Consider the following 24,965-nt stretch of genomic DNA (forward strand, 5'->3'; position numbering starts at 1 on the left):
ATTTCTTTAACATTTGTAATTGTTATACATATGACTCTAATAAAAAAAATGTTAACAAAAATACTTTCTTTTATAATTTTTATTGCAGTCGTACTTTTAAATATCAACTAAGCTCCTTAAGTACCAACTCAAAAATACCTAATAACAGATTATTGGGTCATAAATTAAATAAAAAAAACTTTATACTGTTCTCTAAAAAAACTTTTATTTAGCTAATTAAAAAAATTAATTTCGTTTTTCTATTCAAATTTGTATTTTTTTTAATTAAAAAATAGGATAAATAATAGTTTTTAATATGTTATCCAATAATATATTAATATGTGTTTTTGAGTTGGCACTTAAGGGTACAACTGCAATCAAATTGTAAAATAAGATATTTTTGCCGTCATTTTTTAACTAGGATCATATGTGTAATAAAACTGCAAATATTAGGAAGTTTTGCCGTAAATATCCCTTATTAAATTTATAATTAAAATTAAAATACAAAACGTCTTTCTTGCATATCATAAAAGTCATCGAGTGAATTTTTATGAAATTTTTGGCAATTTTTCTTTTAATATACACTAACAAATAATTATTTAAAAATTTATTTTATCTTGTTATAGAGAGTATAGTCTTAACTATGTTCATAATTGAAAAAAATTACTTTGTGGTAGCTATAAAAATTGAAAGAATAAGAATAAAAATTATCACTTTGTATACAATTGGAAAAATCTAAAGTGGCATATCTTAGAAAAATAAATTAATATTATTAAAGAAGAAAATTAATATCTTAAAAGACAAAAAATGAAGCAAATAGATTTTCATAAAAAGTAAATAAGCAAATAAGTAAAATTAAATTTATAGAACATATCATATTTATAATTTTAGAAGTCATCTTATACTAATTATCAAAAGAAACCAATTACATGTAATATATTCTAGGGGGGCCATGACCTCTTCATATTATAGCCTACATCCGCCCCTGATGGTGGCATTGTGCTTCGAGTAAGAGTGGGTATTTCTCGTGTGTTCTTCAAGGTATTTATGCTTTCTTTTCCTTTTTATATTCACTGATTTTAGGGTTTTATTTTTCATCTTCATTTTTTTGGTTTTTTGAAGTTTTCATTGTTGTTATACAATTTTCCCTAGTTCATTTTTGTATGTCTTTTAAGTGATTAGCATTTCAATGTGTTTAGTTTGTTGTTGTTTTTTTTTAAAAAAATGCTTCATCCGAAGTGAGTTGTGTGTTGTTGTATTTGTTCATAATGGATTTTTTGAATATTTTTTGTTTTGGGTTTGGTTTTATGTTTTAGTATTTTGTTGTTTAGTTTTAATTTTTTAATTTTTGTTTAGCATCGGGTTGTTGTTGTTGTTGTTGTCTTTTTTTTTAACTTTTTTTTGTTTTGGGTATGATTTGTGTTGGCATTAGGTATAAACTTTTAGTAAGTACTAGAAACTGGTTTTTAATTTGTGTTTTATTTGTTGAGTTATGTAGTTTCGATTTTTAGAATTTTTTTGTGTTCATTGTTTGTTTATTTTTAGGCATTTTCATTATGTGTTATTTTTATTTTAATTTTTCATTCAAGTTTCATTTGTAGACTTTATTATAAGTATCCCTCTTTAGCCCATATTTATGATTTTTATTTTTTAGGTTATTTTTTAAATTGATTTTAATGTTTGTTATTTTATCATTTTGTTTTGTGGCCAAATCATGTGTTATTTTTGATTTTGTTGGTTTGATTTGTTTCGGTTTTTTGTGAAACTGGTTTTTATGTTTATTATCATGATTGATAAGTTCTTTGTGTCTAATAATTTTTTTGTACTTTGATTCTTTATCAAATGAAAAGTAAATCAGAATCCAAAGTTTCCTTTGTACTTCTATCAAGGCTAAAGGTCGACCAAGAAAATCTTTTTACGGCAAGCTAAAGTATGTTTTATGTTTTTAATAAAATTGGTTTTTAATCTTAAGTTTTATTTTGATTTCTTTTTAATGATTCTCATGAAACGTGGTTTTAATTTTTTTTATTAGGATGCTTCTGTTGAAGAAGAAAACACTGTTAAAGTTCAAACGAGGAAATCTCCCCGTAAATCTAAAGTATGTTCTATGTGTTTATTGAATCTGGTTTTTGTTGTTTATTCATTTTTTCCTTTATGATTTTTTTTTGGATGAAACTGATTTTTTCTTGTTTTGTTTTAAGGGTGCTACTGTTGAAGAAGAAATTTCCATTAAAGCAGCAACAAAGAAATCTCTCTGGATACTTAATGTATGTTTTAAATTTTTACTGAAACCAGTTTTGCATTTTTTTAATGTTTCATTATTGTTTCCTAATTGGATTTTGTTTAAATTTTCCAAGTCTTTGTTCCACTAAAATTGGTTTTTATCTTTTATATGTTAGTTTCTGTTTTTGAGTATGTTATGTGAAACCAGTTTTTTGTGTTTTGTAATTTGTTATTCTTTTTCTTTGTGTTTGTTTACGATTTATTAATTTGTTCTATTTTATTTTTGTTTATTTTTTCAGGATGATAAACAAGAAGTTAAAGTTGATGATCCAGATTTTGTTACTGAGAAACACCATAGTAAGAAGGCTTCTAATGTCCATCAAGCGGACGATGATGATGATTTTTAAACTGAGAAGGTTGTCTCAGAAGTTGTTGCAACCTGTTGACCGAGGTTTTCGGAAACTAATAAAATATTATAAAGTTACTGAGCTGTAAGAAAGTGAGAGAAGGATTTTTACGTGGTTGGGGCGTTAATGAGCCTTAGTCCACGAGTCTTTGTTATTTATGGATGTCTTTAATACAGAGAATGTATTTGGGGAGTGTTTCACCCTTATAAATACAGAGAATGTTCTTGGTGAGTATTTAGTCTACTTGCTCATATACAGCCCAAGATTCTCCCTCCCATTTAATGAGCTTTGAAGGGGTATTTATAGTGTTTTTGGTGGGGTGATCCCTAGAATTATCCTTACAAGTGTATCTGTAAGTATCCATAAAGTTGGGTATTCCCAATGAATATACCATGGGTAATGCATGGTCAAATCCCTAGGTGCTGTAGGGTTTTTATGTGGAATGTCCTTATTGCCTTTTGACTGATGTGACTCTTCACAGTGTAGCCGTCGCTAGACTTAAATGATCATTACTGTGCCGCTGCTGGTTGGAGGTTGTGCCGTCAGACTTTATTGCGTGTAGCAGTCCCAACACGCTTCCTCCCATGCGGCATTTAATGCGACTTGATTGCTCAGGAGAAGCCTGACACCTCGCGGAGATGCCTTAGCGTTATTCGAGCTTCCGGGAGCATATAGAGTTCCATGTGCCTTCTCCGGGGGCTACGTCCTGGACGCTACCTTATGGCATAAAGACTTAGCAAATATTGTAAATTGCTTGATCCACGTGTCCTTATCTGGTTGGTCCACGTATATTGGGCGAAATCAGGGGCAACATTTACCCCCAAGCCTTGTTTATTTGAGAAATGAAACAAGGCTTGTTCAAGTGCCTCCGGTTGACTCCTCGGTTTCCTGGCACGAGCTTTGAGCGCGTGAGGGTGTATTTAATGATGGCTTTTAATGCAGCGATTCACTTTTTGCAGGGGTCGATTCGTTTCGCGCCCATTGATTGATACGGCGCATTAATGGTGTCAGACGGATACTCAAACGTTTCCACCGCCTTTATTGCAAATCGATCTGGTCCGTTAATCTTTGATCATTCGAATCGTGCGCTTCCCCCACCGTTTGATTGGTAGGTGATGACGCCTGTTCCTCATGCATTTTTGCCTATAAAAGCCACCACCTTTTCTTCATTTCGGTTACTTCCCATTTCTTGCCAACTTTGCTCAAATTTCCCAGAGAGAAAATTCTCAGACCTAAAACAAGGCCTTTAAACACTTTGCAATTTTCCCCAGTTCCTCTTCGTTCGTTTCTATCAGTCCTTCTTGTCTCTATTCAATTCACAGCAGGACCCCCAGTTTCAACACTTCATCGTAAGTTCTTTGCACCCTTTGCTTTATTATTGAATGGCATGCTGTTACTTATCTGTTTGTTCTTTTCTGGGTTTGCATTCGAAGTTTCTGGGCATGCAAGTGTTTAAATCCTTTATATAATCGGTTTGAGTTTACTGCTCTAGTGATAGGATTGCTGTTGTCACGCCTCTGTTGTTATTTTTTGTAGAAGACCATACGTTCTTCGTATAATGGTTGCTTAGGGCATAGGACAGACTTTTTTTCTTTCTATTTTTTTTAGCGTGTAAGGCCATCTTCTGTGAATTTATTGCACCCGACTCTTGTCCGGGGAATCCTCCTAGGGTTTCCTGTATGACAGGTGTCCGGAGGGGGCCTCTTTCCAGCGGTTAGGGGACCCCCATTCCCTTTTTCTTACTTTAGGGTTTGGTATGGGGCCTAACTGCTGGAATCTTACTCTTTTTACAGAATCGAAAAATGTCTGCTTCTAGCTCAAAGTCATCGAAGAAAAGTGGTAAGCGTCTGGCTACTCTCGAGGAGGTCTCCCTGGGGCCTGTTGCCTAGGAGGGGTACAAGTCTCGGGCGACCGGATGGGAAGCGGCCGAGCTTCACTCCACTTTGACCTGTCCCCATCAGTTGGAGAACATTGTGGAGGTAGCTGGAATCAAGCCTTCCACATCAGGGACCTACCATCGGCCACCTCGCGACATGGAGACGCCCAATCACAATTACGGCGGCTTCGGGGCCTGGAGCCAGACGCATCTGATGGCTGGGGCCATGCTTCCTCTTCAAGATTATTTTGTTAATTTTCTAGTTTTTGTCAGCCTTGCGCCATACCAACTTATTCCCCAAGCATACCGCCTGCTTTCAGGCTTATTTATTTTTTATTCTGCCCGGGGATGGGGATCTCCCCGCCCGGCGGAAATATTGTACTTTTACGAACTTGTTTTTGTCCCCAAGAAGGGGGACAAACTTAAGGATGGTTTTTACGGGTTCCGGGCCCACCCCGCTAACAAAGGGGTGGTCCCGTATAACAGGCAAACTCACGTTAAGGAGTATCGCCATCGTTTTTTCTTCTCCTCCGGGTTCCGGGCAGTGGACCATCCGGAGCTCCTTACTGAGTGGGTCAGGATTCCTCCCTATGAACGGACTGCACCTACTCAGGCCTTTCTTCGGAGAGCCCAGGCCTTTGCCTCTTACGACCGGGCTGATCTTGACGTCGGGGGCCTGGTCACTACGGAGAACTGCAGGAAGGCAAAACTCATCCTTCCGCACCAATCCGTGGAGGACTCTAACCTTTCCCGGGTTATTTGTCCCAATGTGAGGGCGCCGGTCGCGGAGAAGACCTTCCAGGACGAGATCATTGCCACTGCCGAGAAGAAGTACCAGGAGTATCTCTACCGGAAGGCTCGGGAGAAGGCGTACTCTAAGGCCCAGGCGGCTTCCGGAAAGTCACTTCGCGTGGGGAGCCCGGTGGAGAGAAGGAGTCAGGCGATCGCCGGGAAGCCCCTTCACATTGGGGACTCAGCGGAAAGAAGGGCTCCCAGGCCACAGCCTTCGGCTCAGGAGCCGAACACTGGGGCTCCTGGTGCCAGCACTTCCGGCGCCGGCGGTAAGTCTCCTTTGGTAATTCATTATGTTTCTTCTGTTGGCGAGTATGCCAGTCTTAGGCCCGTAGGGTTCGACGAGCGTCTTTATAGGTTTAGGATGCCCTCGACCCGGTGGGGAGATCACTTGAAGGAATTTTATTTTTCAAACTTAGGAGATTTCCTAGGTCGGTCCCGGATGGGTTCTGGTCCTCCGGAGCCCGTTCCCTTAGGCCCTTCAGCTTACATTACATCCAGCTGGTTCCGGCCTTCGGACAGCTATCTCGGAGATGATGCTGCCAGCATCAAAATTCGGAACTTTGCTAGGGCCGAATTAGAGAGTCAGGGTAGGACTAGCTTGCTTGTCATATCTTGTGTTGGTGGTTTCCCACGGATGTTCTAACACTTGCTTTCTTTTGTTGTAGCAGGTGCTTCTATGGATGCCATTCTGGCCGAACTTGCTGGGGTTCACACTCCTGAGGCTCCTCCTCCCTTTATTTCTTCCCCGATGGCCCCCGCTTTAAAGATTTCTTCCAGTGCTCCTCCAGATACTATTGATTTAGTGTATGACGAGTAGGTGCTGCCGGGAGAAGGTCAAGAAAAGCAATGGGGCTTTTCTGAGGAAGTTGAAGAAGGTGCAGGAGGACTCCGGGCTCTTCCTGAGGAAGTTGAAAAAAGTGAAGAAGAGCAAGAAATTGCTCTAATTCGCAAGCGTAAAGGCAAAATGATTGCCCAGGAGGAGCCCAAGCGGCCTCGGAGGGCTGATACTCCGGCCCACGGTCTTGATGGTGGGGTCTCTCCCATGGAAGAACATACTGCCCCTCCCAACATTGTGCTGACTCCGGTTCCTGGAGACGAGGCGAGACAGGAGCTCCGGATAGCTAAACACAACTACGCCATGGATGAATACTCCCGGGGGTATGCTGAGGTGGAAGCCCTTAGGAGGGTTTTGCGGGTTGAGGTGCAAAACACCATCAATAACCCGGAGTACCAGAATCCGTGGGACCTAAATTTGGACCCCCTATCGGACTGGTTTGGTCGCCTCCTTGGGCCTACCTTAGCTCCCTTTGCTGCGGAGATGACCGGCAAGTTTGCGTCTCAGCTTACCCGGTGCGCGCCTAAGCGGTTCGCTGCTTGTGCATCCTTGAACTCCATCTTCCAAGTCCAGGATCTCAGCCACTCCCTCACTGTGGTAAGTGTTTAGTAATTTTGTTTTTTCCCCTTATTCTTTTTTGGAGATTCTTTCTTATACTTGTATTTTTTTTTTCTTTCTTTTTTAGCTTGCTGCCGAAGCTGGCCGCCTCTCCAAGAACATAATCAACCATGGCTTCGTCCTGTCTGATTTTGGGGACATGAACGAAGTCAGGAAGGTTCTTCAGGATCTTACTGCTGAGAGGCAGCTTTACCAAGAGGCTGCTGAGCGCCGGGAGGCCGCTGCCAAAGCTAATGAGGAAGAGGCTAAGCGGAGGGAAGCCCAGGCGGAGGCGATGATCCGGGAGGAGGCCCTGCGGAGAGACTGGTTGGAGGCCAAGCACCAAGAGGAGCTGAGGGCGGAAGGTGAGGCTACTGCAAAGGCCAGGCAGGAGCTTCGGGAGGCCAGGGAAGCCTTGGACGAGATGGTTGCCAAGGTGAGATCCTTAGAGGAAACTCACCAGGCAAACTTAGAGTCCAGGGCCACTCTGGCCGCGGAGCTGAAGGAGCTCAGGGACTTCAAGGAACAAGCCTCAAAGAAGGCAAAAAGGGCTGAGCTTCTTTCTCCCGTTTCCTGCGGCCGGTGCCCTAAGCGCTTCGACGATGGCGTCTTCATGGCTTGGTCTACCAATGACCAAAATATCAAGCTTACCTTCTACCCCAAACCTGAGGAGATGATTGCCAAATTTCGGGAGAAGAAGAAAAAGCTTGATGCCATGGTGGAGGCACGTATCGGACCTCGTCTCCCTCCGCGCATTGATTAGGCCGCTCGAGATTAACCCAGTACAACCTGGATTTCACCCACTTCTCTTTTTTTTTTTCCTTTATATATATTTGTTTATATACAGCTATTTTGAGACAATATTTATATAGCTGTTTTTATTTAGAGGGTAGACAATTTCTAAGGCCTGTCCCCGGGCCATTTGTATATATTTTGACCTGCCCTTTAGGGCTAGGATATTTATAAGTGATCTTTTTTGATGCACATATTTCTCTTTTTGACCTGTCCTTTGGATCAGGATTTTTATACTTATGCTTTTTATTTTTGTGCATACTCTTTTTGACCTGCCCTTTGGGTCAGGATATTTTACTTAGTTTGTTTTCTGTCTGTCCGTGCGGTATACCCTAGTACCCCCCTCAGTGGCATAGAAACTTTGTTTTTAAGGCACTCAGTTTTATTCAACATGTGGAGGATGTATACATTTAGACGGTACAAACCCTTTAAACAAAGTCTAAGTTACATTCTGGGCTATTGGTAATATTTTCTGAGGTGATCGGCATTCCAAGCTCTTGGCACAATGGTTCCATCCATTCTTTTTAGCTTGTAAGTGCTTGAGCCGATTTCGTCCTCGATTTCATATGGTCCTTCCCAATTTGTCCCAAGTACCCCCACTCCGGGTTCTTGGGTGGCTGGGAAGACTCTTCTTAGGACCATATCCCCAATAGCAAATTTTCCGTTTTTAACTTTAGAGTTAAAATACTTGGTCACCTTCTTTTGATAAGCTGCCATCCGTATTTGAGACTCATCCCGGAGTTCTTCAACTTGATCCAAGGCTTCTTGAAGCAAAGCCTGATTCGTGGCTCGATCGTAAGTCGTTCTCCTGTGGGACGGGAATTGTTGGGAATTATTTTACCAGGATCTTAGATCTACTCACAAGTATGTTTATTAACATCCTAAATATGAACTTTCTAAAACGATAAAATAAACACATATAAAGTTAAGAAAACCTTACATTGATGCAGCGGAATAAATGTCTCCTTCCACTCAGATCTCTAACCCTTGATTCCTTTCTGTAGCAGAGTATAATCAAGATCTGAGCCCGAATCTCCTTCTTCTTCAAGCTTTGATCCTTCACAGTCTTCCAATGTATGATTGAGTTACTGCTTGCTGTGTGTGGGCACTTACTCTTTCACTAGGGTCACGAAAAAGATGAAGGGAAAAGAGAGAGAGAGGTATTTCGGCCAAGGTAGAGGGTGAGGAAGGCTCAGTTTTCTGAAGAGAGAAATTTCTGTCAGAAAGGCTTTTTGAAAACTTGTGATTTGACTGAGCCATCACTTTCTATTTATAGGCAACTACTAGGTCTAGGTTTAGAATTATTTGGCATTAAAATAATGAAAATAATAATTTGAAAAATCTAATTAAGTGGCCGGCCTAGGTGTTGTAATGGGCCTCACTTAATTTTGCAATTTTATCAAATTTTATCTCTATTTTCTCAAAAATGCCAATTTTCCAATTCTAACCTTTTAAATGCCAAAACTAATTATTTAATAACTAAAATACATTATTAAATAATATTGTCATTTAATTTAATTATTAATTAGACATATAAAGTCTATTAATAAATAAATAAACCTAGAAAACTCTTTTCCTTACAATTTCACCCCTGCTTAGTGAAAATTCATAAAATCAGACATAGTCTAACTTTAGAATTATAATTGATCAATCACGAATCAATTAATGAGTCTTACAAGCAGAATGTTCTCAACTAGAATGGGGACCATGGATCTATATGCTGAGCTTCCAATAAGTGAACCAAATTTACCAAGTAAATTCCTACTTATTAATTCTTCGTTGAATCCACTCTTAGAACTTAGAATTGCACTCTCAGACTTATATAGAGCATATTGTATGTTTCACGATACCAATATACTATCTCATTTAACCATTGTTATAATCTTATTGTGATTTAAAGATCCTCTATATAGATGATTTACATCGAGATGGGATTTCTTTTACCGTTCTCACCCCTCAATGTATTTTGCCCCTTAAAACACTTAGCTACCTGTAAATGGTGTTTAGTGATCTAATAATTAGTCAGTTAAACAAGAGCTCATCCATTTACTTCTATTTGCTAAGCTCGAAGGGAATCATCACTTAACTTCTATACACCAGTAGAAGCTATAGATTCCATATTTATGTTTAGCACTCCCACTCAATCATACTATCATGTTCCCAAAATATACGTATCACCCTGACCCAAAAGTAGGCTTAACTAATAAATCAAAGAACATGAATAGCACTCCTGAGTTGAGCCCAAGCATATCAGGATTTAGATTCTTTTTAATCTTAAGATCAACTACTGATATTGACTTGGAAAGATATGTATAACGGTAAGTTTGTAATATCTTAACTTAGTTGCAATATCGGTCCAGTCCAATGTATACTCCATACATTCGAAACTAGTATACTTTACTAATGTCCTGGAAAGAACATAACACTTACTCCAAGTGTAAGTACACATCATCGCTGATTATCACATTAGTGTAAATCCAATAACACTGATGAAACAGGGACCAAAACTTTTGATTCATATGATCACAATCACATTCCACTGTGTTGACGATACTGTAATTGTGAATAAACATATGATCTGGATTTAACTGATTTTGTGTGTATGAATGTAATAAACATATTAAACATGTTAAACCACTAGCATGTAGAATTCATGCAAACATCAATCACTTCTAATTTCTTTTATTGATAACTAATCAGATTGTAAAGAGTTTTATTTAGGGCATAAAACCTAACAGGAATAACATTTCTACCGGGACCATCGCTTCGCAACCGTACGCCATTGAAAAAGGTGAGTGACCGACCGTGGTTCTGGGGGTCGTCCGGTAGGCCCATAACACTCTAGGCAACTCTTCAGGCCAGTTGTTTTTGCAGGCCAGCAGCTTTTTCTTCAAGGTGACCTTTAGGATTTTATTGACTGCTTCCGCTTGACCGTTTGTTTGAGGTCTGGCCACCGCGGAGAAGCTTTTCACTACTCCGTGTTGGTTGCAGAAGTCAGTAAATTCCTCGCAATCGAATTGCTTTCCATTGTCAGAGACTATTTTGTGAGCCAAGCCATATCGACACACTATGTTTTTGATAACAAAGTCCAGTGCTTTTTAGCAGTTATGGTCTTCATGGGCTCAGCCTCCGTCCATTTGGTGAAGTAGTCTACTGCTACTATTGCATACTTTACTCCTCCTTTTCCTATTGGCAGGGACCCAATAAGATCTATTCCCCATACCGAGAAAGGCCAGGGACTAGTCATCAGGGTGATTTCATTTGGAGGAGCTCTCGGTATGTTCGCGAACCTTTGACACGAATCACACTTTTGGACGTAGGCTATGCAATCTTTTTTCATTGTTGGCTAGAAGTACCCTTGTCTCAATATTTTCTTCGAGAGACTGGGTCCTCCCGTATGATCTCCACATAACCCTTCGTGGACCTCTAGCATGATTTGTCTAGCTTCAGGGTCCGATACACACCTTAAATAAGGCATGCTGAGTCCTCTTCGGTAGAGAGTTTGATCCATCATTACATAACGATGAGCCTGATACTGAATCTTCCGAGACAGTTCCCTTTCTTGGGGCAACTCACCTTTTGTTATGTATTTTATGATGGGGACCATCTAGCTGGGTTCTTGCCCAACCGTTATCGTGGTCTCTTTTATTTTGATGCTTGGCTCTGCCAAGCGTTCCACTGGTACTACCCCCAACTCTTCGATTTCGCTATCTGAGGCTAACTTAGCCAGACAGTCCGCGTGAGTGTTCTTTTCCCGGGGGATTCTTTCTATCTTGTAGTCCGTGAACTCGTGGAGTAGTTCCCGGACTATTGTTACGTACGCGGCCATTCGCTCGCCACGTGTTTGGTATTCTCCGGATATCTGGTTTACGACCAGTTGGGAATCACTATAGACTTCCACTCTTTTGGCTCCTACGGCTTTTGCTAATTTCAATCCTGCTATTAGGGCTTCATATTCGGCCTCATTGTTTGAAGCTGCGAAGTCGAACCGTAGGGCCGCCTGGAGTCGCAGTCCGGTTGGTGATATCATTGCTACTCCGGCTCCGGACCCATTTTCATTGGAGGCTCCGTCTACAAATACTCTCCATGTGGGGATTGGCGGTACCGGCATATTCGCGGTAGCCTCGGCTTCGTTGCATTCAGTAATGAAGTCCGCCAAGGCTTGGCCTTTTATAGAAATTCGGGGTATGTAGTGCAAGTCGAATTGACTTAGCTCCATTGCCCACTTGAGGAGCCTTCCGGATGCTTCAGGTTTTTGGAGGACTTCCCGGAGCGGGTGGTTGGTCAGTACCTTGATCGGATGTGCTTGGAAGTATGGCCTCAATTTCCTTGACGCCATCAGGAGGCAGAAAACCAGCTTTTCAATGACTGGGTATCTTACTTCGGCTCCTATCATGCGCTTACTGACGTAGTACACATGATGCTGAGTTTTCTCTTCTTCCCGGACTAGGGCAGCACTGATCGCGTGTTCGGAGACAGCCAAATATAGAAATAGGTCTTCTCCGAGAACTGGTTTTGATAGGATAGGAGGCTTGGCCATGTGCTCTTTTAGTTTTTTGAATGCCTCCTCGCACTCGTCCGACCATTCAAATTTTTGGCACTTCTTCAATATGTTGAAGAAGGGTATGCACTTGTCCGTGGACCGTGAGATGAAGCGACTTAAGGCAGCTACCTTTCTAGTTAGGCTCTGCACATCTTTATGCTTTTTGGGGGATGGCATGCTCAGGAGAGCCTAGATTTTTTCCGGATTTGCCTCAATCCCTCTTTGACTGACGATGAAGCCAAGAAACTTTCCTGACTTGACCCCAAAGGTGCATTTCTTTGGGTTGAGCTTCATGCCGTATCTCCGGACCACTTCGAAGCATTCCTCTAAGTCGCTTGCATGGCTGTTGCCTTCTTTGGACTTGACGAGCATGTCGTCTACATAAACCTCCATATTTTGTCCCAGGAGGCCTTTAAACATCCGGTTAACCATTCTCTGGTAGGTTACTCTGGCGTTTTTCAGTCCGAAGGGCATGACTAAGTAACAGTATACCCCCTTATCGGTCCTGAAGCTAGTGCACTCCTGGTCTGCCGTATGCATCTTTATTTGATTGTACCCAGCATAGGCGTCCATGAAGGATAGCAGTTTGAACCCAGAAGTGGCGTCTACCATCTGGTTGATCCTGGGCAGCGGGAAGCAGTCCTTCGGACAAGCCTTGTTTAGATCAGTGAAATCTATACAAACTCGCCAAGTTCCGTTCGGCTTGGGCACCAGGACCGGATTGGCTAGCCACTCCGGATAATATACGTCACGGATCATGTCGTTAGTCAAAAGTTTGTCCACCTCTCTCTCAAGAGCCTCGGCTTTCACCGAGTCGAGCGGGCGTCGCTTTTGCTGGACGGGGGGCATGTCCGAATTGACGTTGAGTACGTGGGTGATGACATGAGGGCTTATGCCAGTCATGTCCTCTTGGCGCCATGCAAAGATGTCGATGGCGCCCTTCAGTGTTTTTATTATTTTTTCTTTTTCCTTCGGATCTAGGTTCTTCCCTAGCCGGAGTACTTTGGTGGAGTCGAGGTCGCACACTGATAATTCCTCGACATCCTCCATCGGTTCCACAATTCTTTCGGCCCCCACACGGGGGTCTAACTCATCTTCTTCAGCCACTTCTGGCTCAACTGATTCCCGGACCATTAGTACGGGCAGGTGGGTTGCGACATTGTAACATTGTCTTGCTTCCCCCTGGTTTCCCCTCACCGTTCCGATCCCGGCTTCCCGGGTAGGGAACTTCAGGCACAGGTGCCGAATCGATGTGACTGCGCCAAAGTCTACCAAGGCTGGTCGGCCAAGGATCGCGTTGTAAGCTGTCGGACAGTCCACCACTACGAAAGTGCAGTATTTAAATGTGCTCTGGGGGGTGTCCGGGCACAAGGTGACTGGGAGCCTTACTTTTCCCATTGGGATAAGTGTCGTCCCGTTAAACCCTGTGAGCTGGGACCCACTAGGCGAGAGGTCTCGGTCCGTCAAGCCTATTGCGGTGAAGGCTTCCTTGAAGAGTAAGTTCACGGAACTTCCATTGTCAATTAAGACTCTGGCCACCACTTTATTCGCGATGGGGGTCTCTATGACCAATGGGTCATGATGAGGGAAGCGCACTGTCTTGGCGTCTTCTTCCGTGAATGTGATGGGTTGGTCCATCAGCCGGGGCCTTTGAGCTGGGAGTTGAGTAACTTCCCAAACCTCATTGTGTTTCGCGGCCCCTGCGTATCGTTTAAGCTCCTTGCGAGTAGTTCCTCCGATATGGGGACCTCCGGAGATCATGGCTACCCTCCCATTAGGCCTGGGCGGCAGACCGGGGATGTGCTGGGCGTCGCCCGTGGGAGCAGCTGGAGCTAATGCCCCTGCTGTACCCCCCGCCGTTCCCTGAGGCATACCCACAGTCGCCTAGCCCGGATTAAGGTGGGGCAACCTATTTTTGATCCACTCATAGAGGTGGCCCAACCGGATTAGGTTCTCAATCTCGTCCTTGAGATTCTTGCATTCATTGGTGCTATGACCAATGTCGTTGTGGTACTCGCATCTTTTGCTCGGATATCTCCGGGAGCTATCCTTGTACAACGGTTGTGGCCTCCGGTAGTGTGTATTTTGCCTAGTAGCAAAGTACACACGCTCTTGGGAGTCTGACAGCTCCGTGTATTGAGTGTACTGGGGGTGTACCCCCTTTTCTGGCGCTTCTCCCCCGTCCGGGTGCTACCCTTGGAGGACCTTTTACTCCTCGAGCCCTGGGAAGGGCCTGCCAGGCTGACAGCCGGAGTAGAGTGCGAAGGAGTTTGTCCATTTATTCCGGATGGGTTGCCGAAATGGGATGATGCTGGTGCCAAGGCCTGGCCCTGACTATATCCGGGGGTAGCAGAGAATTGTATGTCGCTTGCTTGTGGAGTTGCGGTCGGGGTAATACCTGAGGGCGATACTCCGTGCGTATAGCCTGCTATCCCAGTGGGATAGTATCTTCCGTAAGCCACGATTTGGGCTTCTTCGAGGTTGATATATTTTTGGACTCTCTTCTGGAAGTCCTGAAGGCTAGCGGCCCCTTCTTGCTGTAGTTCATTCCAGAAAGGAGTCCCAGTGCGGATGCCTGCTTGGAGTAGCGCAAGCTGTTGTCCGTCATCAACTTTCTTGGTTTTCGAGGCTTCCTCTCGGAACCTCTTTATATAGTTCTTCAAGGTCTTGGTGGGCAGTTGCTTGATATTAGTCAAGGCACTGACCTCCAGGTTGACCTTTCTTGCGGCGACAAACTGTCTCCGGAAGTTGGTCTGTAGCTTGTTCCAACAGCCCACAGATCCCGGTTCCAATTTTTTGAACCATTCCTCCGCGGACCCACTTAGAGTAAGCGGGAAGCACAGACATTTGGCGTCATTGCTGACCCTCATGACCGTCATGACACGGTTGAACCGTGACAAGTGGTCGCTAGGATCGGAGTTCCCGGTATAAGCTGCCATTTCGGGCATCTTGAAGTTCTTAGGGAGCTCCGCCTCTAAGATGTGCTTAGCACATGGCTCCCGATCCTCGCTGTCTGAGTCGGAGTCGTCTCCTTTCTGTCTCCGGGAGACTCGGGCAATGTCTTTCCGAAGTATGGCGAGTTCTGCCATAATTCCTTCATTTAACGTACCCGTGGAGACCGCGGGTCCGTATCTTTTTTGGTCAAGGTGATCTCGGAGATCACCTTGGTTCCCATTGATTTGATTTCTCAGATCAACGGGAGGACACCTCTGTCCTCTTCTCCCTCTACCCCCGGGTTCTTGGTGCACGGAAACGCTTTTTCGGTCCTCTCGATCCTGAGGGCCAAAGCTCCCTTTTTGGGGCTTGCCCCTCTGCGGACCTTTCCCTTTAGGGAAATCTGAGCGGACGTTTCGCGGATCCTGTGCCTTTTTCTTTCGCCCTGGGGTAGAGGTAGGGTTTTTTGTTTGGTTCCCTTCAGCAGGATACCTTATAGGGCTAGGCTCCCTAGATTTCTGCTGTTGGGAACTAGGTGAAGACGTCGCTGGCTCCTTGCCAAGTCCAGCGGTCATTGCCTTGGGGTGCACGTGAATGCCAGCCGCCTCCATGGCTTTTTGCATGGCCAGCATCACTTCTTGCATTTTCTGGTTTTGCGCTTTCTGAGCTTCGATCTCGGCTTCGTGATCGATAGCTTTTTGTCTGAGAAGCACCAATTCCGAGTAACTACCTTCGTCGTAGGCATACTCATCGAGGTTTCCCTCGTAGTCATCATCTGGAATTCCTTCCTCTTCCTCGGAACCCTCAGCTGCTCTTGAGGCTACATCTTCCTCATTCGGGTCTTGAGCATCTTCAAGAGGGCGAGGCTGACGAGTACTTCTAGTCTCCACCATGTTTGTGAAGTTAAGTGTTCGTTTACAGTGGCTTTCTTCAGCTCTCAATGAAAGCACCAAAATGTTGACCGAGGTTTTCGGCAACTAATAAAATATTATAAAGTTACTGAGCTGTAAGAAAGTGAGAGAAGGATTTTTACGTGGTTGGGGCGTTAATGAGCCTTAGTCCACGAGTCTTTGTTATTTATGGATGTCTTTAATACAGAGAATGTATTTGGGGAGTGTTTCACCCTTATAAATACAGAGAATGTTCTTGGTGAGTATTTAGTCTACTTGCTCATATGCAGCCCAAGATTCTCCCTCCCATTTAATGAGCTTTGAGGGGGTATTTATAGTGTTTTTGGTGGGGTGATCCCTAGAATTATCCTTACAAGTGTATCTGTAAGTATCCATAAAGTTGGGTATTCCCAATGAATATACCATGGGTAATGCATGGTCAAATCCCTAGGTGCTGTAGGGTTTTTATGTGGAATGTCCTTATTGCCTTTTGACTGACGTGACTCTTCACAGTGTAGCCGTCGCTAGACTTAAATGATCATTACTGTGCCGCTGCTGGTTGGAGGTTGTGCCGTCAGACTTTATTGCGTGTAGCAGTCCCAACACGCTTCCTCCCATGCGGCATTTAATGCGACTTGATTGCTCAGGAGAAGCCTGACACCTCGCGGAGATGCCTTAGCGTTATTCGAGCTTCCGGGAGCATATAGAGTTCCATGTGCCTTCTCCGGGGGCTACGTCCTGGACGCTACCTTATGGCATAAAGACTTAGCAAATATTGTAAATTGCTTGATCCACGTGTCCTTATCTGGTTGGTCCACGTATATTGGGCGAAATCAGGGGCAACACAACCAAAAAAAGAAAGTCTGTTAGTGATGACGCTAGTGCGTCAAAGAAGAGTAAAACTAAGGCCGCTGTGAAAAATTCTAATTCGGTATGTCTTGTTGTTTTCTTATATTTTTTGGTTGATATGTGTATTGTATTGTTTAAATAAATTTTATTTTTTAGTTGTATGAATTTTGATCTCTTTGTTTGTTTTAATAGTTTTTTTTTTTTTCATTTTCCTTTAATTGAATTGTGTTTTATATTTGTTAGGAAAAAGTGTACGAATCTAATGTTGTTGATGATAAGAAATTGGTTAATGTCATTAAGAAAGATAAAAAGAAACTAGTTTCTAAATCCCATTGCAAGAAGAAGAGTGAGACTCATGTTGATGCTGCTCCCTTAGTAATTTTTCTTATCAAAAGAAACGGGTTTCTTCCTTTATGATTTTTCTTGTTTTTAGGTTTTCTGTTTATAGTTTTATCGTTCCTAAGTTATTTTTGTTTTGTGTAATCATTTGGAGCTTTTGTATTTTGTATTGTTTATTTTTTTTTATTAGCGTACTTTTAAGTAACTGGTTTCTATATTTAATTTTGATTTTAGTTATTTAGGTAATTGGTTGATGTGAATTAATTTTAATTTAATTATTTTACGTAACTGGTTTCTCTATATTGGATTTTTGCTAAGTTGTTTATTGTAACAGATTTTTGTTATTTAGTTTATAAGTTATCGTTAAAAATTATTTTATGGTATGTATTTTTTCTTTTTTAAGAAACTGATTTTTATAATTGATATATCTTTTTATTACTTTAGGCTTCATATATTTGTTCACTTTTTATTTAATTGTAATATGAAATTGGTTTCTGTATTAAATTATTATTATTTTTGTTATAATACATGACTCGTTCTAAGGTTTAGTTTTTAATTTGGTTAATCTACATAACTAATTTCTCGGTGCCATATTTTTAATTAGCTGATAAATATTATTGATTTTTCATTGTCAAATTCAAAGGTCCAACTCCGGTGACAACTCAAACGTCTAACATTAGTGACAACTTCGATGTCTAACTACGATGACTTTTTGGTAGCGATGACTTTTCCGACGATGATATCAATTTTGTCGAATGTTCTCATTTTATTTTCTACTTTTATTGTGGCAAATATTTTGTTTTAGTAGACAGTGATTATTTTGTGTAGTGGGTTGATGGTCGAGTCTTGGAGTTTCTCGAAAACTTGTAATTGGTTTTAAATTTGGTCTTGTATTGATTTTAGTTTTGGTAGTGGCTTGGAGGTCAAGTCTTAGAGCTTCTAAGAAACATGTAAAATTTATATATGACTTTTGGTATTTGTAACTAGTTTTTTTCGTTCAAAAATTAATTTTTAATTACATAGAATTAATTAGTTAATTAATTTAATGTCTTAATAAAATTATTTTTATAAAAAAAAACCTCAGGTGAGATAATTTTTTTCTTTATTACAGTGCTTTATTTTTTTTTTTTGAAAGAAAAGAAAAAAAATAAATAAAAAAAGAGAAACACAATTTAAAATTTTTGTATGGCATTCCTCTTTATTTTTTCCTATATTTTAAAGTTTTTTTTTAGAAGAATGCCATATTTAGTATAATTAAGTTTTTTTATGCCATATATATCATAACTTATGACTTTTTGGTAGCGATGACTTTTCCGACGATGATAGAAATTTTGTCGAATGTTCTCATTTTATTTTCTACTTTTATTGTGGCAAATATTTTGTTTTAGTAGACAGTAATTGTTTCGTGTAGTGGGTTGATGGTCGCAGTGGCGGACCCAGAATTTAAAGTGAGGGGGGGCGTAAATAAATTTAAAAAGAAAATATAAAGTGTAGTTAGTGGGATTTGAACCTTTACCCTCTAACCTATTTAACAACTACTTAACCATTACACCAAGGTTACTATTATGTCTATTAATATCATCTTATAATACAAATATATGTTGTGACTAATTAAAATACATATACATTTTTTTCTCGATTTTTTTTTCCAGGGAGGGCGACTGCCCCCCCTCGCTACAATGTGGGTCCGCCCCTGGATGGTCGAGTCTTGGAGTTTCTCGAAAACTTGTAATTGGTTTTAAATTTGGTCTTGTATTGATTTTAGTTTTGGTAGTGGCTTGGAGGAAGTCTTAGAGCTTCTAAGAAACATGTAAAATTTATATATGACTTTTGGTATTTGTAACTAGTTTTTTTCGTTCAAAAATTAATTTTTAATTACATAGAACTAGTTAGTTAATTAATTTAATGTCTTAATAAAATTATTTTAATATTATTTGAGTTTCTATAAAAAAAAAAAAAAACCTTAGGTGAGATAATTTTTTTCTTTATTACAGTGTTTTATTTTTTTTTTTGAAAGAAAAGAAAAAATTAAATAAATAAAAAAAAGAGAAACACAATTTAAAGTTGAGGAAATTACACTTAGTATGAGATTTTGAAACTTCTTATAATAAATATGGCACATTTAAGTTTGGCCAATTTATATGGTATTTTTTTGTTTTTAGGTTTTTTTATGGTATTTGATATGCCATATATATGTAATTAGGCTTCTAAATCCCATATTTAATGTTTTTATTTGTTTAGGAAGTTTTATTTGTCATTGATGTCGAAAAAGTCACCGGAGTTTGCTGCCGGTGCCGAAAAAGTCACCGGAGTAGCGGTTGGTGCCGGAAAAGTCATCGGAGTTGCTGCCGGCGCCAGAAAATTCGTCGGAATTGGCATTTTCGCCGGAAAAATCACTGAAAAATACCAAGAAACAGGTTTCTTGAAGTCTAAGAAACTGTTTTCTTGGTGATTTTTCCGTTGACAATGCCAATTCTGACGACTTTTCTGACGCTAGTAGCTACTCCGACGACTTTTCCGACACCGACAGTAAACTTCAGAAAAGTCATCAGAATTGGCATAGTCGCCGGAAAAATTACCAAGAAACTGGTTTCTGGTTTCTTGATGAAGAACCCAGTTTTTTGATAATTTTTTCGGTAATTTTTCTGACGACAATGGCAATTCTGACGAATTTTCTAGCGTTGGTAGCAACTGTGATGACTAATACACCGACAGGTACTCCGGTGACCTTTTCAGTACTGACAGTAAACTCTGGGAAATTCGTCAAAATTGGCATTGTCACCGGAAAAATTATCGGAAAAATCACCAAGAAACTAGTTTTTTTTTTCGGTTTCTTGATGAAGAAACCAGTTTCTTGGTAATCTTTTTGTATTTTTTTTTTCTCTATTTGGTTGATTGATGAAACTGGTTTCAATTATTTTCAGTGTATATCATTTTTGTTTTGTTTTCATAATCTTTATTATTGTTGTGTAACAAAATTAGTTCCTTGATGAAGAAACCACTTTCTTGGTGAAGAAACCAGTTTCTTGATGAAAAAACCACTTTCTTGGTGATTTTTCTAATGATTTTGCTGGCGACAATGCCAATTCTGACGACTTTTTTTACGCCAGCAATAACTCTGGCAATTTTTCCAACACCAGGAACTACTCTGGCAACTTTTTCGGCATCGACATCAAACTCCAGAATAGTTGTCGGACTTGGCATTGTCACCGGTAAAATTACCGGAAAAATCACCAAGAAACCGGTTTCTAACATCAAGAAACCAGTCTCTTGGTGATTTTTCCAGCAACAATGCTAATTCTGCCGACTTTTTCAGCGCCGGCAGCAACTCTGGCGACTTTTTCAGCGCCGGCAGCAACTCCGGCGACTTTTTCGGCACCGGCGGCTACTCCGACGACTTTTTCGGTACCGACAGTAAACTTCGGTGACTTTTCCAGCACGAGTGACAACTTCGGCAATCACTATAGTTTTATTTGTTTTATTTTTTTCAAAAAAATAGATATGAAGGGAATTTTAATATTTTTTATGGTAATTTAATTAAGTTTTTATTTTTTATGAATTTTAAATTCAGATTTCTTTTTAATGTTTTATATGGTTTTTTTTAGAAAAAAAACTATATTTTTAGTTTGATTGGTTAGATAATGCCATATTTAGTGGCATTTACTTTTTATGTCATATTTATCATAACCTTAATAATTTTTCCCATATTTTTGAAAATAGCCCTTTAAAGTTTTTGTATGGCATTCCTCCTTATTTTTTCTCATATTTTAAAATTTTCTTTTAGAAGAATGTCATATTTATATTTAGTATAATTAAATTTTTATGCCATATATATCATAACTTATATTTTTTTTTTTTTCATATTTTTGTAAATAGCCCTATTTTTTTTTTCTTCACATAATACCGATTTAGGTTAATTATGTTAAAAAAAAAAAGATTGATCAAAAATTGATAAAATTAAAAGTTAAGTTTGGCAACATATTACAGGTACCAAATGCTATTTATCCGTAAAACTTAAAGAGGAAAAAGACAAAGAAGAAAAGCAGGGGCCGATGAAAATGGATTGCATTACAAAGGGCAGAGGCCGATAAAGCTGAATTACAAAGTTTAAATATAAAATAAAATGTTTCCCATAATCAGATGATCAAAGCAAGCTCTGCATTAATTCTGTGCATCATTTGATTAACGGATGCTGCAATTTGATCCACAGTATTCATCTGGCACCCTTCTTCAACCTATATAATTCCAATTACCACAAACAAATTAGTTAGCCAAATTAATACTCTGTTATATAAATGTATATATACACACAAATGATTTTAAGAAAGAAAAAGAAGGAAACATTTAGACTAACCTTGACGCTAAAGGAGTAGAGTACCATTTGCTGAACAGTGATGACATTAAGGTGAAGAACAGAGAGGCGAAGTGCTCCGAGACCTGCGACCATCTTTAAGAGCTGTCTCGGCTTTTTCTTTGACAATATTTTAATATTGGCATGGCAATCGACCATGGTCACTTCTATGTCCGCCGCAGCCCTTTGGCCATTTTCAGATGAGTTGTTGCTGAAGTAGTAGTGGTTCGCACGTGTGGAGTATTGTGGGAAAGTGAAGAAGTCGGCAAATGGAGAAGAAGATTGGGAATAATTAGGACTAGGAGAAGTGGAAGTTGATGAAGAGGAAGACGATGGTGGAGATGGAGATGTCAAAGGTAAAGGTAAAGAAGATGAAGAATGAGAAATATTAGATGAAAATCTTCCACAATTTCTGATATCATCTTCATGATCGTCGTGCTCTACTTTTGTTCTGACCTTGTGGCCCTCCATTGACTGCAACGACTGTTCTAGCTCCTTCACGAAATTAATGGCTCCCCCAATAATTGAAGCTTGGTCACCCTGTTTTGAAATTTAGAATTAACACTTGGATGCAGAAATATTTATATTATACAAGCCAAAATGGTAGAATAATATTAAACTGACCCTCTGAACATAAGACGAGGGCATTAAAGATCGGAGTACAGCAAGGTACTCGTTCATCTGTTTGCGGCGGTTTCGCTCTACAGCAATGTGGGTCATCCTCTGGATTTCGAGCTCTTCTTTGTTCTTGCTGCCTCTTGTACGGCGTCGTTTTCTGCGCCCGTTTTCTGTGGCCGGAGGGTCAGCAATGGGGTCCATAAGATGGCAGGGGAATGACGAGGGAGGAGATTGATCAAGTGGTAGTGGTTCTGGTGGAGGAGTCGAACTCGGAGGCTGAGGTGGTCGACAGCTGACTTCAGGAGACGAGATTGAGGATTCTAATTGCTCCGTTAAGCTCTGATGAAAAATAGCAGGAGGGGTAGAGTATTGGTGGTGGTAGTTTAAATTTGCATGAATTGTTTGGTCCATTATAGGATTATTATCGAAAATCCCAACAAGGGATTTGCGTTCTTCATCTTCTTCTTGGAGGCAAAATTCGTACCAAAGATTATTAGTATTATTAGGAGATACCATAGAGGAATAGAAGTCCTTGAAGACATAGTTGAATGTGTCTTGAGAATTATACACCACAGTTTCTAAAGCCATGTTAATAATGATGACGATGATTTCTCGACTTTTTTCAGCTAAAAGTTTCCTTTCTTTCTAATAATGGTTCAGAAATGCATAAAGGGTGTTTGGCTTTTGTTGAGAAGGAGGCTTAAAGAGAGAGAGAGAGTAAGAAAGAGAAAGAGGTGAAAGCTGATGAGGAGATGTGTTGTTGTGCTTCCTTTATAGAAACCCAATAAGTGAGCTATATATAGAGGAAAAGATATGTTGAAATAGCTTAATTACAAGACAGAAATAAAACCCAAAGCACAAGGCATTTATGATATATATCCTTAATATCAAACAAAGTGACCCTTTTATCTTTCATACACCTCTCCCTTGATATAGTCCTAAACCTTTTTCTTATAAATAAAATAAATTAATTAACTCAACCCAATAATAATAAGAAAGCGAAGCTGCCTACAGCATGTTGCACGTGAGATTTCACTGTAGAACAGTTACTATCGTAGACCAGAGGAGAGGGGGAGAGAGAGAAAGAGAGAGGTGAGACAAGCAGATTCTCTTGGTTCTCTTGTGGAACATAGTGAGTATATAATACTATAATGATTCTCATTTCAATAATATCAAGTCCTCAAAACTAACGAGGAACAAACTCTCTAATCTCTACCAAAACACCTTCCAATGAAGAAAGAAATGCTACATAAACTAAACAAATGAATCAAATCTAACGGGTGGGGCCCTTGTATAATACGTACGGCCCCATAAGAAGAAAACGTTTGGTTGGGTGCGGGGCCCGCCATAATCATATATACTATCCTTATTTTATGCGAGGAACAGTAACAATCAGCATTTGTGTAACAGAATGTTTATATATATAATATACCGATTGATCTAACTAGCTCTCTATTGGGTTAATAGTAGGTTCTCGATCGATAAAGGTGAATAGGACTTTCAAATTTCATGTATCATAGTTGGTTTTAAATATTATTGTTATATTATTTATAAATAAATAAGTAATATAATATTAACATGAAATTGTCATACATTATATTATATTATTGAGAGTGTAATGTATATTGGGAAATTTGATTGATTATGCATTTGTTATACTATTTTTTTTAAACTTAAAATATTTAATATTGGTAGAATATCTCATTTTTTCCTAAAATCCATTCTACCCCTCTCATTTGAACAATTTTCTCTCTCTCTTTCCTCCTTCTCTCTCTCGCTCTATGTAAACACGCACACGGAGAAGTACACAATCGACCCACAACTCACCACCCACAACCTTGGTTCCTTCTCTCCACGACCACCATGACCACAAACCAAGGACCCGCGAATTCAATGACCACCGTGGACCCAATGACTTCTCCATCAACCACAGTTTCACTATCGGCAATGTTGTCAAGGGAATAAATTGTATGATTAATGTTTGTAATCTGTGAGTAGATGTTAGATTTAGGGTCGAAAATGACCATATTTGATTTTTGGACAAAAAACTGGTTTTTTGTCAGGCCCGATGGTGGTCCGATACCTTCCTGTTGTTAAAATGAATAAAGGTTGAAGATGGAGGTCCGATGGTGGTCCGATGGTAGCCCGATGATATGGTTCGATGGTGGTCCGATGGTAGAGCTTAACATCTATAAATGTAGATATGGTCCGATGGTTATCTGATAGTGGTCCGATGGTCACCTGATGCTACTTTTTTTATGTACAAAAACATTAAAAAAAAAAGGGTAGTAGATATGATTCGATGGTGGTCTGATGGTCACCTGATGCTACTTTTTTTATGTACAAAAACATAAAAAAAAATTAAAAAAAAAATGGGTAGCATCGGGCCACCATTAGACCACCATCAGTATAGATGGCAATATGAAGTATGGATGGTGAAGTTAGAAGACAAGAGAAGAGAGAAGGGTATAATGGGTATGAATATAAAGTGTGCTTATTGATTTAATTTTAGTAAGTTTGTGTTCAAAATTTTTATATACCCTAAGTGTAAGCAAATAAATTCAAATTTCCTTATATATTATGTGCATAAGTTATATTTTATGAGATAAAGTGTATTTCGTAAGTTAAGAGGAGTTACAAGTTTAATTACATAAGCATGTTTTAACATAAGGAAGTTTTAAATCTGAATATAGATTTATAACTCATCAATCAAATTTTGAAAATATAATTATTATCCCAATTTTTACTTATCTGATGTGGCACCTCCACGTGGCCAAAAGCGAAAGACACATGGGAGACAGGTCAGTACTAACCGACCAAGTTAGTGTCGTGCAACCCCTCAAGATCTCAGGGTTGTAAGATGGTCTCAAACACGAAGAGAATGGAAACTTACAAAATCTACATCTTCAAGGTTCTGAAGCAAGTTCATCGTGATAT

At 39.9% G+C, this 24,965-nt stretch overlaps 2 protein-coding genes across 2 annotated transcripts; one reads left to right on the forward strand and one right to left on the reverse strand.

Moving 5' to 3' along the window:
• The first annotated feature begins 6,062 nt into the window (after positions 1–6,062).
• Positions 6,063–8,119, forward strand: LOC133032747 (uncharacterized). Its single transcript, XM_061107049.1, has 2 exons — positions 6,063–6,712; positions 6,801–8,119. Exons 1-2 carry the CDS (start codon positions 6,245–6,247, stop codon positions 7,473–7,475), a joined length of 1,143 nt encoding a protein of 380 aa, XP_060963032.1. The 5' UTR covers positions 6,063–6,244; the 3' UTR covers positions 7,476–8,119.
• A 12,877-nt stretch (positions 8,120–20,996) lies between these two features.
• Positions 20,997–22,937, reverse strand: LOC115702703 (transcription factor bHLH94). Its single transcript, XM_030630127.2, has 3 exons — positions 22,035–22,937; positions 21,414–21,950; positions 20,997–21,294 (listed from the first exon to the last, which is right to left on the reverse strand). The coding sequence occupies exons 1-3, from the start codon at positions 22,614–22,616 to the stop codon at positions 21,196–21,198; spliced, it is 1,218 nt and encodes a 405-aa protein (XP_030485987.2). The 5' UTR covers positions 22,617–22,937; the 3' UTR covers positions 20,997–21,195.
• Between the last annotated feature and the right edge of the window lie 2,028 nt (positions 22,938–24,965).

The sequence above is a fragment of the Cannabis sativa genome, chromosome X (assembly GCF_029168945.1).
Source record: "Cannabis sativa cultivar Pink pepper isolate KNU-18-1 chromosome X, ASM2916894v1, whole genome shotgun sequence".
Classification (NCBI taxonomy): domain Eukaryota; kingdom Viridiplantae; phylum Streptophyta; class Magnoliopsida; order Rosales; family Cannabaceae; genus Cannabis; species Cannabis sativa.